At 51.7% G+C, this 18,597-nt stretch overlaps 2 protein-coding genes across 2 annotated transcripts; one reads left to right on the forward strand and one right to left on the reverse strand.

Annotated features, from left to right (window-relative positions):
• Nucleotides 1–254: 254 nt before the first annotated feature.
• LETMD1 (LETM1 domain containing 1) lies at nucleotides 255–3,535 on the forward strand (the record flags this gene model as incomplete). The annotated part of the gene is made up of 4 exons (XM_054294229.1): nucleotides 255–356; nucleotides 648–800; nucleotides 1,580–1,676; nucleotides 2,784–3,535. Coding segments are annotated over 4 exons (435 nt in total), but the record flags the coding sequence as incomplete, so codon positions are not given.
• Nucleotides 3,536–8,493: 4,958 nt separating this feature from the next.
• LOC128949335 (forkhead box protein J1-like) lies at nucleotides 8,494–16,196 on the reverse strand. Its single transcript, XM_054294199.1, has 5 exons — nucleotides 16,001–16,196; nucleotides 15,822–15,905; nucleotides 12,490–12,968; nucleotides 9,797–9,939; nucleotides 8,494–9,097 (listed from the first exon to the last, which is right to left on the reverse strand). Exons 1-5 carry the CDS (start codon nucleotides 16,194–16,196, stop codon nucleotides 8,494–8,496), a joined length of 1,506 nt encoding a protein of 501 aa, XP_054150174.1.
• Between the last annotated feature and the right edge of the window lie 2,401 nt (nucleotides 16,197–18,597).

Here is an 18,597-nt window from a genome sequence, read left to right on the forward strand (position 1 = left end):
ATGAATTCCCATCCTTCTTTTTTTTCTCTCCTCAATTCACCATTATTTATGCTCTTGGGCCTGAAATTTGGATCATTTCTCCTTGGTCACCAGCTAGAGCAGGAATTGTTTTGTCTCCCTACTATGAACAGAGCTCACCATCCCATAATATGAAACCCACACCCACTAAAGCAACACAAAATGTGAAAAACGCCTCAGACCTGAGGCTTTGACGTGTCTGAGGTGTCACTTGTGCTCTCCTGGGGCTCTTCCAGGTGCAGGGAGGTGCCCGGCCCCACCTGGCGCAGCTCCTGGCTGTGAGGAGTTTGTTCTCGGGCTCTCTGCTGGTCCTCAACAGGCTCCAGGTGGATCACGTGGTGAGTTCAGGGGTTCACCTGCCCAGGTGTGCCCCAAAACCAGCCCAGGGAAAGCTGCAGAGGTGGCCTGGGCTGGGCAGGGGGGGATCCCCATCTCTGGGTTGGGATCCCCATCTCTGGTTTGGGATCCCCATCCCTGGTTGGGATCCATCATTTCAAGGAGGGGGTCAGAGACGTTGGGCATTGATTTTATTCCCAATCCACTCCTGCACCGGGAGCAGGGCACCTGGCTGGGTGGGAAGGTGGGTGAGCGGAGCTGCAGCCACCCCCGGGTCCCCCCTTGTCCCGCAGAGAGCCCTGAGCCAGGTGCTGTTCCTGACCCCTCACCTGCCGGCCTTCGTCCTGCGGCGCCGCCTGCGCAGCCACGTCCTGGAGATCCGGCAGCTGGACCGCGCCCTGCTGCACCTGGGGCTGGGGCAGCTGTCCGAGGAGGAGCTGCGGGCGGTGAGCACGGCTGTGCCAGCCGCGGGCACCTCAGGGGGCACCTGGGGGCACCTGCAGGGCGTTGGGGCACCTCACGGGGCACCGGGACTGCGCCCTGCTGCACCTGGGGCTGGGGCAGCTGTCCGAGGAGGAGCTGCGGGCGGTGAGCACGGCTGTGCCAGCCGCGGGCACCTCAGGGGGCACCTCAGGGGGCACCTGGGGCTGGGGCAGCTGTCTGAGGAGGAGCTGTGGGCGGTGAGCATGGCCTAGCACACCTGTGCCAGCTTGGGGCACCTGGGGTGGCACCTGGGGTGGCACCTGGGGGCACCTGGGGCTGGGGCAGCTGTCCGAGGAGGAGCTGCGGGCGGTGAGCACGGCTGTGCCAGCCTGGGGCACCTCAGGGGGCACCTCAGGTGGCACCTGCAGGGCTGTTTCCACATCTCCCTGTCCTTGAGGGGGTCCTGGTGGGTGCTGGGTGTCTGTGTGTCCGTCTCTGACCATGTCTGTGTGTCCATCCCTGACCGTGTCCGTGTGTCCATCCCTGACGGTGTTCGTGTGTCCGTCCTGACCGTGTCCGTGTGTCCATCCCTGACGGTGTCCGTGTGTCTGTCCCTGACGGTGTCCGTGTGTCCATCCCTGACCGTGTCCGTGTGTCCATCCCTGACGGTGTTCGTGTGTCCGTCCTGACCATGTCCGTGTGTCCATCCCTGACCGTGTCTGTGTGTCCATCCCTGATGTGTCTGTGTGTCCATCCTGACGGTGTCCGTGTGTCCATCCTGACCGTGTCCGTCTGTCCCCAGGCCTGTTACCTGCGTGGGCTGAACTCCACTCACCTGGGCCGGGCGCAGTGCCAGGCGTGGCTGGAGCAGTGGCTCAGGCTCTCCTGCCAGCTCCAAGGTACCCAAAACCTTCCCTGGGCACGGGGGTGGCACTGCAGGGGTGGCATTGTCACCATCGGGGCTCAGCCCTGTCACCTGTGCAGAGACTGTGCCCGTGTCCACCCCTGTGCCCATCCCAGTGCCCATCCCAGTGCCCATCCCAGTGCCCATCCCAGTGCTCCCCAGTGCCTCCCTATACTCATCCCAGTGCCAATCCCAGTTCTCCCCCCATGCCCAGCCCAGTGTTCCCCAGTGCCCATCCCAGTGCCAGTCCCAGTGCTCCCCAGTGCCCATCTCAGTGCCCCCAGTGATCCCCAATGCCCATCCCTGTGCCCATCGCAGTGCTCCCAATGCCCGTCCCAGTATTCCCCTGTGCCCATCCCAGTGCCAGCCATGCCCATCCCATTGCTCCTTCCATGCCCAGCCCAGTGCCCCAAGTGCCCATCCCAGTGTTCCCTCTATGCCCATCCCACTGCTCCCCCTGTGCCCATCTCTGTGCCCATCCCAGTGCTCCCCATGCCCATCCCAGTGCCCTCCATACCCATCCCAGTGTTCCCAGTCTGCCAGGTTCCTATCTCAGTGCTGCCCAGTCCACCCAGGGCCCATCCTGTGCCCATTCCATCACCCCCAATGTCCCCCAGTGCCCCCCAGTGCCACTCCCCTGCCAGTCCCCTCTCTCCCAGTGCCACTCCCACCCCAGTCCCAGCCCCTCCAGTGCCCCCAGTGCCAGCCCCAGCTCTCCCAGTGCCCCCCCAGTGCTGCCCAGACCACCCAGAACCCCCTCCATGCCCACTCCAGCACCCCCAGTGTCCCCCAGTGCCACTCCCACCCCAGTCCCAGCCCCGCCCAGTGCCAGCCCCAGCTCTCCCAGTGTCCCCCAATGCCACTCCCACCCCAGTCCCAGTGTCCCCAGCCCCCCCAGTGCCCCCCAGTGCCTCCATCCTGTGCCTACCCCAGACCCCCCAATGTCCCCCAGTGCCACTCCTGCCCCAGCCCCAGCTCTCCCAGTGCCCCCAGTGCCCATGCCGGTCTCTCCCAGTGCCCCCAGTGCCACTCCCACCCCATCCCATGCCCCCCCCAGTGCGCCCCCACGCCAGTCCCTGACGGTGCCCCTGTGCCCCCGCAGCCTCGGAGGCCTCTCTGCTGGCACACAGCCTGGTCCTGCTGGCCCTGGAGCCGTGCCAGCCCCCGAGGGACAGCCCTGCGTGACCGGAGGGTGACAGGGTGGCACCTGTCCGTCCTCCCCCCAGCTGGTACTGCCGCAGTGACTCAGAGGTGACAGGGTGGCACCTGTGTGTCATCCCCTCCAGGTGGTACTGCCATGGTGCCCTGAGTGAGCGGGCAGTGACAGGTGACACCTGCACGTCCCCCCCGGACTGTGCTGCCATGGTGCCCTGCATGACCAGAGGGGTGACAGGGTGGCACCTGTGTGTGCCCTCTCCAGACTGTGCTGTGACAGTGACCCAGGGAGGGTGGCACCTGCCTGTTCCCCCACCCCAACTGGTGCTGCCACAGTGCCCTGAGTGACCCGGGGGGTGACAGGGTGGCACCTGCGTGTCCCACCCCCACCAGACCGTGATGCCATGGTGCCCTGTGTGACCCAGGAGGTGATAGGTGGCACCTGCGTGTCCCCCCCAGACCGTGCCACCATGGTGCCCCCAGTGACCCGGCAGTGACAGGGTGGCACCTGCGTGTCCCCCCCAGACTGTGCTGTGACAGTGACCCAGGGTGGCACCTGCGTGTCCCCACCCCAGCCCGGGCTGTGCCCCCACTGTGCAGCCCCTGGCACAGTTGGCACAGCTGGCACAGGCGGTGGCTGTGCTGGTCAGTAATTAACTGTGTCTCGTTAATTGTGGGGAGAGAGAGCGGCTCCCAGAGCTGGGGGGGTGTTCTGTGGGACCTGATGGAGCTTCCTGTGGGATCTGCTGGGGGTTCCTGTGGGATCTTCTGGAGGTTCCTGTGGGACCTGATGAAGGTGCCTGTGGGACTTTGTGGATGCTTCCCATGAGATCTTTGAGATGTTCCTGTGGGATCTGCTGAGTGTTCTTGTGGGATCTCCTGGATGTTCTCATGGGACCTGCTGGGTGTTCCCGTGGGATCTGCTGGGTGTTGTCATGGGTTCTTCTGGATATTCCCCTGGGATTTGGTGGATGCTTCCCATGGGATCTTCTGGGTGCTCCTGTGGAATATTCTGGATGTTTACGTGGAATTTGGTGGATGTTTCTGTGGCATCTGCTGGAGGTTCCTGTGGCATCTGCTGGAGGTTCCTGTGGGATCTGGTAGGTGTTCCTGTGAGAACTTCTGGAGCTTTCCATGGAATTTGGTGGAGGTTCCCATGGGATCTGTTGGTTGTTCCTGTGAGATCTTCTGGGTATTCCCATGGGATTTGGTGGATGCTTCCCATGGGATCTTCGGGATGCTCCCGTGAGATCTTTTGGATGTTCCTGTGGGATATTCTGGATGTTTACGTGGAATTTGGTGGATTCCCATGGGATCTGCTGAATGTTTCTGTGGGATCTGCTGGAGGTTCCTGTGGGATCTGGTAGGTGTTCCTGTGAGATCTTCTGGAGCTTTCCATGGAATTTTGTGGATGCTTCCCATGGGATCTTCTGGATGTTCCCATGAGATCTTCGGGATGTTCGTGTGTGATCTGGTGGGTGTTCCCATGGGATCTCTTGGAGGCTCCTCTGAGATCTGCTGGATGCTTCCCCTGAGATCTATTGGATGTTCCTGTGAGATCTTCTGGAGCTTTCCATGGAATTTGGTGGAGGTTCCCATGGGATCTATTGGATGTTCCTGTGAGATCTTCTGGAGCTTTCCATGGAATTTGGTGGATGCTTCCCGTGGGATCTTCTGGATGTTCTTGTTGCATCTTCTGGAGGTTCCTGTGGGATCTGCTGGATGTTCCTGTGGGATCTCAGGATGTTCCCCTGGGATCTGGTGGCCCTGGCTCCCTCCTGGACACTTTTCCCGTTTCTTTTCTCCTCTGAACAGTCTCAACTGTCCCGGCCCTCCCTCAGGGGTTGAGCAGCGCCCTGGAATTCCCACCGACCCCCCCGGTCCTTGTGGGATCTCCTGGAGCCTTCTGGGGGTTCCTGAGAGAATTTGGTGTTTTCTGAGATGCTTTTGGGGTTCCCTGAGATCCTTTTGGGGTCTCCGGGGTTCTTTTTGGGGTCTCCTGAGAACTTTTTGGGGTCTCCTGAGAGAATTTGGGATTTCCTGAGAGTTTTTTGGGGTTTCCTGAGAACTTTTTGAGGTCTCCTGAGATCCTTTTGCGGTTCCTTGAGATCCTTGTGGGGTTTCCTGAGAACTTTCTGGGATTTCCTGAGAACCTTTTGGGATTCCCTGGGAGCCTTTTGGGGTTTCCTGAGATCCTTTTGGTTGTCCACCTAAATATTTCCCTTAAATTCCACATTTTTGGGAATTTCAGAGCCCCTCCCCTTGAGAAATTCACATTTTTTCACCACAATTCAATTTCATTTAACCATTTTTTTTGGTTTTTCCACTTAAATATTCTCCTTAAATTCCACATTTTTGTGAGTTTCAGAACCCCCTTTAATGAATTCACATTTCAGCCATAATTCACGTCTAATTTTACCAATTTTTTTTGTTTTTCCACTTAAATATTCCCCTTGAATTCCACATTTTTGTGAATTTCAGAGCCCCCCTTGAATTCACCATTTTCAGCCAAAATTCAATCTAATTTAACCATTCTTTTCATTTTTCCACTTAGATATTTCCCTTAAATACAGAATTTTTTGTGAATTTCAGAGCCGCCCCTTGAGAAATTCACTTTTCAGCCACAATTCACGTCTAATTTTACCTTTTTTTAATGTTTTTCCACTTAAATATTCCCCTTAAATTCAGAATTTTTCAGGAAAAAGGAGCCCGTTGTTAAATTTCCCATTATTTGTGGATATGGTTGGGAAAAAAATAAATTGTAAAATATTGAAGAGAAGCTTTGTATTCCCAAAATTTGGGAAAATAAAAATGAAAAATGAAAAATGAAAAGTGAAAAATGAATGGGGGTTGGAGGAATTTGAGGGGACCTCTGGATTTTGGGGGGCAGGGGGGACGCAAGGAGAGGATCTGGTGGATTAAATCAAATAAAAATTATTTTAAAATGGAAAAATGTCCTTGAAATGACTGAAATCTGGTAAAAGGGAATGAATTCTGGGAGGTCTGGGGGGGTCACATCTGGGGACACATCTGGGGTCAGATTTGGGGTCACAGCTGGGGTCACCCCCAGGACAGGGTGGGGGAGCAGGGGATCCGTGGGGATCAAAAATACCGGAAAACCGGGATTGTCACCCTCAATCCTGTGTCACCCTCAAGCCCTGTGTCACCCGTTTGTCACCTCCCAACCCTGTCACCCCTCAGCCCCGTGTCACCTCTGAGCCCTGTGTCACCTCTCAGTCCTGTCACCCCTCAGTCCTGTGTCACCTCTGAGCCCTGTGTCACCCATTTGTCACCTCCCAGTCCTGTGTCACCCCTCAGTCCCGTGTCACCCCTCAGTCCTGTTTCACCTCCCAGCACTGTCACCGGTAAGTCCCGTGTCACTTCTGAGCCCTGTGTCACCTCCCAGCCCTGTCATCTCTCAGTTCTGTGTCACTCCTTTGTCACCTCCCAGCCTTGTGCCACCCCTGTGTCACCTCTGAGCTGTTTGTCACCCCTCAGTTCTGTCACCCCTCGGTGCCGTGTCACCTCCCGGCCCTGTCCTCTCTCAGCCTCTGAGCTGTTTGTCACCCCTAAGTCCTGTGTCACCTCTGAGCCCTGTGTCACCCATTTGTCACCTCTCAGCCCCCTGTCACCCCTCAGTCCTGTGTCACCTCCCAGCACTGTCACCGGTAAGTCCCGTGTCACCTCTGAGCCCTGTGTCACTCCTGTGTCACCTCTCTGAGCTCTTTGTCACCTCTCAGTCCTGTGTCACCCCTTAGTCCTGGTCACCCTTCAGTGTTGTGTCACCCCTCCCAGCCCTGTGTCACCTTTGAGCTGTTTGTCACCTCCCAGTCCCGTGTCACCTCTGAGCCCTCTGTCACTTTTGAACTCTTTGTCACCCGTCAGTCCTGTGTCACCTCTGAGCCCTGTGTCACCTCTTAGTTCTGTCACCCCTCAGCTCTGTGTCACCCCTGTCACCTCTGAGCTCTTTGTCACCCCTCAGCCCTGGTCACCCCTCAGTCCTCTGTCACCCGTTTGTCACCTCTCAGTCTTGTGTGACCTCTCAGCTCTGTCACCTCTGAGTTCTGTGTCACCCTGTCACCTCTCAGGCCTGTCACCCCTCAGTCCTGTGTCACCTCTGTGCCCTGTGTCACCTGTCAGTTCTGTCACCTCCCAGCCTTGTGTCACCCCTGTGTCACCTCTGAGCTCTTTGTCACCCCTCAGTCCTGTGTCACCTCCCAGCCCTGTCACCTGTGTCACCTCTGTGTCACTTCTCACCCCTGTGTCACCTCTCAGCCCCGTGGGACCCCTCAGTCCTGTGTCACCCGTTTGTCACTTCCCAGTCCTGTGTCACCTCTCAGTTCTGTCACCTCCCAGCCCTGTGTCACTCCTTTGTCACCTCCCAGCCTTGTGTCACTCCTGTGTCAGCCTTCAGTTCTGTCACCCCTGTGTCACCCCTGTGTCAACTGTCAGTTCTGTCACCTCTGAGCCCCATGTCACCTCCCAGCTCTTTGTCACCCCTCACCCCTGTGTCACATCAGCCCTGCCACCGCCTCCTGGGGAGTGACAAAGGGACAGTGCCAGCCCTGTGCAGTGGCACAGGGACAGTGCCGTGCTCTGGGTGATGGCACAGGGACACTGCCAGCCCTTGAGTGGCACAGGGACAGTGTCAGCTCTGGGTGACGACACAGGGACAGTGCCAGCCCTGGATGGTGGCACAGGGACAGTGCCAGCCCTTGAGAGGACACAGGGACAGTGCCAGCTCTGGCAGTGGCACAGAGACAGTGCCAGCCCAGGGAGTGGCACAGGGACAATGCCACCCTCCAGGGCAGAGCCAAAGGTGCTGGAAGGAAACCAGAAAATAAAACAGGAATTCTTTTCTTTCTTTGCTTTGCTCTCTTTATTCTAGCTCTTAAAAACTGCCAATAAAACATTAAAAATTCAAATATCCCCAATTCAATTAAAAAATTCAATATCCCCAATTCAATTTAAAAATTCAATATCCCCAAATATCTTCAGTGCCGTTCCCCAAGCAAAAAACAGAACAGAAAGCAGCAAAAAGAACCGAAAGCAAAAAAATTCCCTCATCCATAAAACCACTTACGCCCACCCCTAAACCCCTCCTAAATCAATAAAATTAAATTAAATTTAATTGAATTGAATTGGATTGAATGGAATTGGATGGAATGGAATGGAATGGAATGGAATGGAATGGAATGGAATTGAATTGAATTGGATTGGATTGGATTGGGTTGAATTGGATTTATTGGAATGGAATGGAATTGAATGGAATTGAATTGAATTGAATTGGATTGGATTTAATTGAATTGCATTGCATTGAATTGAATAGAATCGAATCTAATGTAATCTAATGTAATCTAATGTAATCTAATGTAATGTAATCTAATCTAATCTAATCTAAAATTAATCTAATCTAATCTAATCTATAATCTAATCTAATGAATGGAATGGAATGGCATGGAATCTAATCTAAAATCTAATCTAATCTAGTCTAATCTAATCTAACATAATATAATCGAATCTAGTATAGTCTTGTCTAATTAATCTAAACAATATAATCTAGATTGTTTCTAGTCTAATTAATCTATCTAATCTAATCTAATCTAACCTAATCTAACCTAATCTAATCTAATCTAACCTAATCTAATCTCCCATGTCTAATAGAGCCTTAAATGTGCCAGCGAGTCCCAGTCCATGATCTCCCTGCTGCCCTGGAGGTTCCCAGCCCCCTGTTCCGCGGGCACGCAGCCGGGCACGCTGCCCCTCATCTCCTCGTGCCACGCGGCCTCCAGGAACGCCGTGGCCATCAGGGTTTCATCCAGGCCTGGTTTAGCTGGGCTGGGCTCAGGGAGGGCCTGGGACCAGCCCCGGGCCTGGCTGGGGTGCAGGGCGAAGGTTCCGGGCTGCCCCAGAGCACAGAGCTCCCCCTGCTCCACGGGGGCATCCAGCAGCGCTTCCCACTCCGTGCTGCCCTTCAGCTCCGTCAGCTCGCCCGGCGCCTCCTGGCACGCCTGGGCACAGCCGGGCACCCAGGGCACCTCTGCCCAGGGCTGCTGGCTCTGCTGGGCGCCTCGGTTCTCCACGGGGCTCCACCGGTGGCTGCTCTCAAACTCCTCGAACTCGTGCAGCAGCCGCTGCAGCTCCGCGCCCACCTCGAGGCCACCGCGGGTGGCGGTGACGGTGGCAGTGCCAGCGGGGCTGGGGACACGGCGGGGACGCTGCTGGGCTCGCCTGGAGGATGGCACAGGCTCTGGAAGGGCCCTGTGGGACAGAGATGGGTCACCATTGTGTGCTCTGAAAAATCGTCTTTGCCCAGCGTGCTTCTCATGGGGAGCTGAGAATGCTCAGGGGAAAATGAAAACAATTCTTTTGTCATTTGCGTCTCCTGTGTTTTGCTGCTTTGGGGTGTGGTTGGACAGTGTTAACCCAGGTAATTGTTTCATTGGTTTCTGCTGTGAATTGTTTGGAATTAATGAATTAATGGCCAATTAGGGCCAAGATGTGTCAAGGCTCTGGAAGGAGTCACAAGATTCATTATTATATTGTTAAGCCTTCTGTCTGTATCCTTTCTTTATTCTTTAGTAGAGTTTAGTATAGCATTCTTTAAAAAAAAAAAAAAATTACACGCACTATATATATATAATATTATATATAGTGTTATATTGTATTATAATATTAATATAATTATATATATTGTATTATTATATTAATATAATTATATAATATTATTATATTATATTATTATTTACTATTATAATATAATATAATATAATATAATATAATATAATATAATATAATATAATATAATAAAACTTTTCTGTTTCCAACACTCCCACAAAAGCCATCCTGCTGATTTTATCCATCTGAAATAGCTCAGCTATCCCAAACATGACAAAAATCACCAAAATCTAGCTCGAGGAGACCCTCATATCACTGGATTTGGTTTTTCCTGAGAATCACCTGTGTCCTTTGAGGGTGCTGCTCTTGAGCCACTGGGCGTACTGGGGGTGAAGCTTCCAGAAGGCTCCTCTGCCCGGCTCCCCCTTCTCGCGGGGCACCTTCACAAAGCGCTTGTTGATGCACAGGTTGTGCCTGATGGAGCTCTGCAGGCAAAGAAAAAAGAACAAATTTTTAAAATTTTCCAAGTTTAATAGTAATAAAATGATGCACAGGTTGTGCCTGATGGAGCTCTGCAGGCAAAGAAAAAAGAACAAATTTTTAAAATTTTCCAAGTTTAATAGTAATAAAGTGATGCACAGGTTGTGCCTGATGGAGCTCTGCAGGCAAAGAAAAAAGAACAAATTTTTAAAATTTTCCAAGTTTAATAGTAATAGAATGATGCACAGGTTGTGCCTGATGGAGCTCTGCAGGCAGAAAAGAAAACAAACTTTGAAAATTTTAAAGATTTAAGAGTAATAATATTAAATTACAACCATTAAATTAATGGTTGTAAGAATAGCAATATAATTAGAGTAATAAAAATTTGGACAATTAGGATTTAGGACAATATGAGACATTAAAAACAAAGAGTTATGGATGATCTCAATACCTTTTTCTGGGCAAAATAAGCCCAGAAAACAGCATTAACCCTTAAAAGCAACAGCCTGTTGCATATTCATACATCTCATGAATGATTCATAATTCCACTCAAACACAGGATTCTGTGTCAACTTCTTCCTCTGAATTCTGATGGCTCTTCAGGCCTGAGCAAGGTGGGAATGTGAAAAATGCCAATAAGTTATTTTTAAAATTTTAAGACCTTAATAGTAATAAAATAGCTATGAAAATAGCAATATAATTAGAGTAACAAAAATTTGGACAATTAGGATTTAGGACAATATGAGACAATAAAACAGATGGTCCAGGTACCTTTTTCTGGGCAAAATAAACCTGAAAAAGGACCCACGTTAACAGAGGATTAACCCTTAAAAGCAACAGCCGGTTGCATATTCATGCACCTCATGCATGATGCATAAATTCCATTCAAACACAGGATTCTGTCTGGGCACTGTTGGCTTCTTCCTCTTAATCCTGATGGTCAAGGTGGGAAGAACTCGATAAAAAAGCAATAAATTCTTTTTCTCTGAAAGATTTAGGTGTCCTGTGGCTGCTATCTCACTGAGAGTCCTCCCCAAAACAAAGTATCTTACATAGCAAAGTTTCTACTTTAACATTTTGTTATAACCTAAAACTGTAGTTAAAACACTACTTAAGAAAATTATTACAGCACAAATTTCTAACATTACACATAAAATATTCATTCGAATATTTGGAAAAAGCCAAGCATAAAATACACATTTCATAATATTTAACACACTACTTGAGAAAATTAGTACAACACAACTTTCTAACATAACGTAATATTCATTTGAACTCCTACCTGGACACAATCTGGGATTTCAAACATTCCCACCTGGTCAGAATCTGAGATTTCAAACATTCCTACCCAGATATAATCTGAGATTTCAAACATTCCTACCTGGATACAATCTGGGATTTCAAACATTCCTACCCAGATATAATCCAGAGGTTTTGAGACACCAGCACAGCTTCTCCACTGGATTTCCCAGAGGAGCAGCAGCTGCCTCTTCTTCCACTGGATCTTCAGAGGAAGAATAAATCCTTCTCTACAGGATCCCTGCTCCAGCAGAACCACCCCTGACACTGCAGGAGGGCTGCAGCCACAATTCCAATGGGACTGCTGCCAACACCCTGACCCACAGGGTGTCAGGTTGGGTTCTGACTCTGTCAGTGTTGTTCTAGTTCATTGCATTGTTTATTTTATCCTTTTATTTTCTTCCCTATTAAAGAACTGTCATCCCTGCTCCCATATTTTTTGCCTGAGAGCCCTTAATAAAAAATTTATACACATTTGGAGGGAGGGGGTTTGTATTCTCCATTTCAGGGGAAGTTCCTGCCTTCCTTAGCACACATCTGTCCTTCCAACCCGAGACAAACTGTTATTCCTGCTCCCATATTTTTAATACAAAATTTACAGCAATTCAGATGAGGGGAGGGTTTACATTCTCCATTTCAGGGGAGGCTGCTGCCTTCCTTAGCACACACCTGATTTTCCAAACCAAGACAAACCGTTATTCCTGCTCCCATATCTTTGCCTGAGAGCCCCTTAATTTCAAATTATAACAATTCAGAGGGAGGGGGTTTACATTCTCCATTTCAGGGGTGGGTCCTGCCTTCTTTAGCACACACCTGTCTTTTCTAACCAAGACAAAATGTTATTTCCTGCTCCTGTATTTTTTGCCTGAAAGCCCCTTAATTTCAAATTTCTAGCAATTCGGAGAGGTGGGGAGGGTTTACATTTTCCATTTCAGGGGTGGCTCCTGCCTTCCTTAGCAGACTGCTGTCTTTCCAAACCAAGACAAACTGTTATTCCTGCTCTCATATTTTTAATATAAAACGTATAGCAATTCAGATGAGGGGAGGGTTTACATTCTCCATTTCAGGGGAGGCTCCTGCCTTCCTTAGCACACACCTCTGTTTCCAAACCAAGCCAAGCTGCTATTCCTGCTGCCATGTTTTTAATATAAAACTTATAGCAATTCAGATGAGGGGAGGGTTTACATTTTCCATTTCATGAGAGGCTCCTGCCCTTCCTCAGCAGCCACTTCCCAAACCCACACACCCTCTCCTACCTGCCAGCTGGGGTGGGCACGGCGGAAATAGCAGAAATTGTTGCTGATCCACTTGCAGATGGCAGCCAGGGTGAGCTTGGGCTGCTGGCTGGCCTCCATGGCCATGCAGATCAGCGTGGCATAGGAGTAGGGCGGCTTGACGTGGCCGTTTGTCCTGTAGTCGACGTCCCCCGGGTGTCCCGGCGGGGTCACAGCCCGGGGCAGGCTCGCGGTGCCCGGCGAGGACGCGGCCGAGCGCGGGATGTCCATGTAGTGGCCGAGCTCCTCGGAGGTCAGGGGGAATCCCGGGCTCTGGAAGTCCACCAGGCTCACCAGGTTCTCCCAGATGCTGCAGCGATCCTCGGGGTCCTGGGAGATGGGGGCCAAGCCCAGGTGGGCGCCCGTCAGCTCGGCCAGCCACAGCAGGTCGGGCTGGGCGCCGCGGCGCTCGTCCTGGCCGGAGCCCTGGGATCTGGGCACGGGGCTGGAGCACACCATGGCTGCAGGAGGTAAAGGGCAGAGTGAAATATGAGATTTTTCATGGCTCACAGTGCAGGGTGGATGATGCAGGAGGAAGGGGCACAGTAAAATAAGAGATTTTTGGAGTTCACTTGTGTGATCATGTTCACAGTGGTCTCAGGTTAAGAGAAGAGACGAGGATCTGACTCCATGTTTCAGAAGGCTTGATTTATTATTTTATTCTATATATTATATTAAAACTATATGAAAAGAATAGAAGAAAAGGTTTCATCAGAAGGTTGGCTAAGAGTAGAATAGCAAAGAACGAATGATAACAAAGGCTCTGTCTCAGACACTCTCTGAGCCAGCTGGGCTGTGATTGGCCATTAGTTAGAAGCGACCACATGAGACCAATCCCAGATGCGCCTGCTGCATCCCACAGCAGCAGATAACCATGGTTTACATTTTGTTCCCGAGGCCTCTCAGCTTCTCAGGAAGAAAAAATCCTAAGGAAAGGATTTTTCATAAAAGTTGTCTGCGACAGGGCACAGTGAAATAAGAGATTTTTTGTCACAGACATCTTTTATGAGAAATCCTTTCCTTAGGATTTTTTCTTCCGGAGAAGCTGAGAGGCCTCGGGAACAAAATGTAAACATTGATTATCTGCTGCTGTGGGATGCAGCAGGCGCATCTGGGATTGGTCTCATGTGGTCGCTTCTAACTAATGGCCAATCACAGCCCAGCTGGCTCGGACAGAGAGCCGAGCCACAAACTTTTGTTATCGTTCCTTCCTATTCTATTCTTAGCTAGCCTTCTGATGAAACCTTTCCTTCTATTAATTTAGTATAGTTTTAATGTAATATGTATCATAAAATAATAAATCAAGCCTTCTGAAACACGGAGTCAAGATTCTCATCTCTTCCCTTGTCCTGGGATCCCTGTGAACACCACCACATAAACCAAACCCAAATAATGCTAAAGCTGGGTTAGCTGGGTTTATAATGAAGAATACAGAAACTGATAAATGGCTTTTAGGAACATAAGACAATTGTTTTTAGGAAGATAAGACAATTGTTTTTAGGAACATAAGACAATTGTAGGACTCCTCTGCTCTGAAACCAATTGAAGATGAGGAATGGGAGTTCTACCAAAGGTTCATTTGTCACATTTGCACTGAAAAGGTAGAAAGGTCAGAAGGAGGAAGACTTCATTTACTTCCTCATTTTGGGTCTCCTCCCCGTGAAAGGGACCCCATTTCAAGGAACAAACCGTGCATGCTTCATGGCTTTTGAACTAATTACCATGGGAAGCGGGGAATGGGATGTACCAAAGTTATCAATATGTATTTATGTTTTGGGTATTCAATACTTGTATAGATAAAAGGACTCTATAATCACCTGTAAATTGCAGTGTGGTTTTGGGAATTACCACACACTAAACGTCCACTTTCTAACTCTAAACTGTTAGGGAGTTTTTGGATATTGGTACTAGATCAATATCCATATTGGGAATGGGATGTACCAAAGTTATCAATATGTATTTGTATTTTGGGTATTCAATACTTGTATTGAATTGATATCTATGGATATCAAAATCCATAGATCAATATCCATGTTGGGAATGGGATGCACCAAAGTTATCAATATATATTTTGTATTTTGGGTATTCGATACTTGTATAGATAAAAGATACACTTGTGTAGATAAAAGATATAGATTATAGATTATATATTATATAGATATAGATTTGTAATCACCTGTAAATTGCAGTGTGTATTTGGGAGTTATCCTGCAATAAACATTCACTTTGTAACTTTGAACTGTTGGAGAGTTTTTGGATATTGGTACTAGATCAATATCCATATTGGGAATGGGATGCACCAAAGTTATCAATATATATTTTGTATTTTGGGTATTTAATACTTGTATTGAATTGATATCTATGGATATCAAAATCCATAGATCAATATCCACATTGGAAATGGGATTTACCAAAGTTATCAATATGTGTTTGTATTTTGGGTATTCAATACTTGTATAGATAAAAGATATACTTGTATAGATAAAAGATATAGATTATATATTATATAGATATAGATTTGTAATCACCTGTAAATTGCAGTGTGTATTTGGGAGTTATCCCACAATAAACATCCACTTTGTAACTTTAAACTGTTAGAGAGTTTTTGGATATTGGTACCATATCAATATCCATATTGGGAATGGGATGTACCAAAGTCATGAATATGCATTAGCATTTTAGGTATTCAATGTTTGTACAGATAAAAGGACTCTGTAATCACCTGTGAATTGCAGTGTGTATTTGGGAATTATCCCACAGTAAGGATCCACTTGCTAACTTTAATCTGTTAGAGAGTTTTTGGATATCGGCGCTAGATCAATATCCAGATTTTTAATAAATCAGTGGACTCTATTTATTCTGTGTATCGCTTCAGGAGGGTTGAGGTTCTGCGAGGTGCAGCCGCTGCCTGGCACCCAACAGGCGTTCCTGGAACCCCTGGAGCTGCCTGGGTGACACCTCTGGGTGACACCTCTGGGTGGCACGGAGCTCCATGCCTGCCCTGGTGGGGATTTTACAGCCCTGAACCTCGGGAAATTCCCTCTAAACCCCCTAAACCCGCCGGGCTGGCCCCGCCCAGCGAGGTTTTGGCAGGAAAGAAATCAGCATCCCCTCCCTGCCCTTAAACAACACAAACTCAGTCCTGCGTCCCACCGAGCGAGGATGTTCCTCATGGGTCGCAGGAGAGTCCAACACCTCCACCCTAAATACCCTAAAAAACTCATCCATCCCCCTATCCCGTCCCTGCCTCGGATTTCCCCCCCTTTGATGCCATTTCTTTGCCATCTCCCCCATCCCCGGTCCCCAAAACCAACCCGTGGCAGGGAGGGACCCCGAGGCCAGCGTCACCTTCAGCCTGCGGGGAGCGCCGGGGATGCTGCGCTGGTTCGGGCTCCGGGCTGCGAATCCGGGCCGTGTTTCGGGCCAGGAGAGAGGCGGGGAGGGAGGGAGAGGAGCGGCCCGAGGGCAGCAGCGGCCGCTGGCCCGGCGGAACCGGGAGCGCGGCGGAACCCGGGGCGCGCGGGGGGCGCCGCCGTTTGGGGCGGGGGGCTCGCGGGCGGCTCCCGGGACGGGCATTCGCTCGCATTCGCTCGCATTCGCTCTCCCCGTGGCCAAACGGGCTCCTTGGTGCCTTGTCGGGCTCGGCGGAGCGGCGGCACGGGGCTCCGGTAGCGGGGGAGCCGCGGCATCCCCGGAGCGCTCCCCCCGAGCCCGTTCGCTCGCTGCAGCCCCGGAGAGGAGAACGGGCCCGGCCCGGGAGGGAGAGCGAGGGTTGGGGAAGGGCAGGAGCGCAGAGAGATGGGAAGGGAGAAGGGGAAAGAGCAGAGAGGAGGGGCCGGGGCTGGCGGGGATGGTGCCCGGGGGTGCCGGGGACCAGAGCGGGGCAGGGGCAGCGGCAGCAGCCCCGAAGGCGGTGTCCTGCCCTGTGTGTCCTGTGTGTGCCCTCTGTCCTGCCCTGTGTCCTACTCTGTGTCCTGCCCGGCCCTGTGTGTCCTACCCGCGTCCTGCTCTGTGTCCCACGGTGTGCCCTGCCCTGTGTCCCGCCCCGTGTCCTGCTCTTTGTCCCGTGCCGTGTCCTGCCCTGTGTGTGTCCTGCTGTGTGTCCTACTCTGTGTCCTTCCCTCTGTCCTGCTCTCTGTGTGTCCTGCCCTCTGTCCTGCCCTTTGTGGTTCCTGCCCCTTGTCCTGCCCTGTGTCTGCCCTGCCCTGTGTCCTGCCCTGCCCTGTGTCCTGCCGTCTGTGTGTCATCCCCTCTGTCCTGCTCCATGTCCTGCCCTGTGTGTGTCCTACTCTGTGTCCTTCCCTCTGTCCTGCTCTCTGTGTGTCCTGCCCACTGTCCTGCACCGTGTGTGTCCTTCGTTGTGTCCTACCCTGTGTCCTACCCTGTGTCCTACCCTGTGTCCTGCTGTCTGTCCTACCCTGTGTGTCTTACCCTGTGCCCTGCTCCGTGTCCTGCCCTCTGTCCCATGCTGTGTCCTGCCCTGTGTGTGTCCTGCCCTGTCTGTGACCTTCCCCTCTGTCCTGTCCTCTATGTGTCCTCCCCTGTATCCTGCCCTCTGTCCCATGCTGTGTCCTGCCCTGAGTGCCCTGCCCTGTGTCCTGCCCTCTGTGTGTCATCCCCTCTGTCCTGTGCTGTGTCCTGCCCTGTGTGTGTCCTACCGTGTGTCCCGCCTTCTGTCCTGCCCTGAGTCCTGCCCTGTGTCCCTGTGTCCTGTCCCGTGTCCTGCCCTCTGTCCTGCCCCGTGTCTGTCCAGCCCCCAGGAGCACCCCCACCCTTTTGGCTGCTCCCTGAGCCCCCACCCCAATTCTGGCTCCTCATGCAGCACCCACAGCCCTGAGGGCAAACCTGGGGGGACGGGGGGCGCCAGAACCCCGAATTAAAGGGTTAAAGAGCTGTACCCTCGTTGGAATCACAAAATACAGCCAGGGGTTTGTAAGAGAAATCCCTCACTGACCCCTGTGCCATCCTCGAGCCTGAAATTCACTCGAAGCTTTGCAGGAGAAATGCTTAATATCAAAAATCCTTTATTTTATAGACAGATTGGACACATTCTGTTTGATTGGCTGACTGACAAAAACATCTTTTCACAAACAGTCCTTGAGAAGAGAAGAAAAACAGAATAGGAAAACATCTAAAAATAAAAAAAAATGGGAAGGGAAGGGAAGGGAAGGGAAAGGAAAGGAAAGGAAAGGAAAGGAAAGGAAAGGAAAGGAAAGGAAAGGAAAGGAAAGGAAAGGAAAGGAAAGGGGAAAGGAAAGGAAAGGGGAAAGGAAAGGAAAGGAAAAAGGAAAGGAGGGAAGGTAGAAAGGGGAGAGGAGAGGAGAGGAGAGGAGAGGAGAGGAGAGGAGAGGAGAGGAGAGGAGAGGAGAGGAGAGGAGAGGAGAGGAGAGGAGAGGAGAGGAGAGGAGAGGAGAGGAGAGGAGAGGGCAGCACAGGACAGGACAGACAGGAGAGGCTTTGGGGGGCCCTGGGGAGCCTGTGGGGAATTGGGGGGATCTGTGAGGAGCTGGGAGGGGATTTCGGGGGGTCTTTGAGGAGCTAAGGGGGGCTCTGAGCAGTTGGGGAGGGGATTGGGGGAATCTGTGAGGGGCTCTGGGGGGGGATCTGTGAGAGGCTTTGGGGGGCTCTGAGGAGCTGGGGGAGGATTTGGGGGAATGGGGGGACACCCCATTATGGGGGTCTCACACCTCCTTCCCCCACCCCTGGGGTTCCCTGTACCCCTCCACGGACTGGGGGGCGGGGGAACACGGGGACCCCTCCTCTAATTGGGGTGCTGGCAATGGAGGACACCCCAGTGTGGGGGTCCCGCACCTCCTTCCCCCTCCTCTAACTGGGGTGCTGGGAATGGGGGAGACCCCAATGTGGGGGTGCCACATCTCACCAGGGTCTCACATCCCACCAGGAGGCGCCGCTGCCTCCCTGTGTCATTTGCATATTTTTGCATATTTCTGCATACGGCTCAGCCGCTCCGCGCGCCCACCGCGCCCCCTGGCGGCGGAACCGGGCAAAGCGCGGCCACGCCCACCCCGCCCCGTTGCCGTGGTTACCGATGACGCCACGCGCACTGTGACGTCACGGGCGTCCGCGGGC

This window comes from Melozone crissalis, unplaced genomic scaffold (genome assembly GCF_028551555.1).
Source record: "Melozone crissalis strain CALT ecotype California unplaced genomic scaffold, PUWL_Pcris_2 ptg000222l_1, whole genome shotgun sequence".
In the NCBI taxonomy this organism is placed as follows: Eukaryota; Metazoa; Chordata; class Aves; order Passeriformes; family Passerellidae; genus Melozone; species Melozone crissalis.

Excerpts from the sequence above, each read along its gene's own strand:
- LOC128949335 (XM_054294199.1), bottom strand. The coding sequence starts at position 16,196 with ATGCCGCGGCTCCCCCGCTACCGGAGCCCCGTGCCGCCGCTCCGCCGA. Across the intron at positions 12,969-15,821 it reads GGGGTCCCTCCCTGCCACGG|CCATGGTGTGCTCCAGCCCC; the intron begins GTTGGTTTTGGG and ends TACCTCCTGCAG. Across the intron at positions 9,098-9,796 it reads AGCACCCTCAAAGGACACAG|GGCCCTTCCAGAGCCTGTGC; the intron begins GTGATTCTCAGG and ends TCTGTCCCACAG.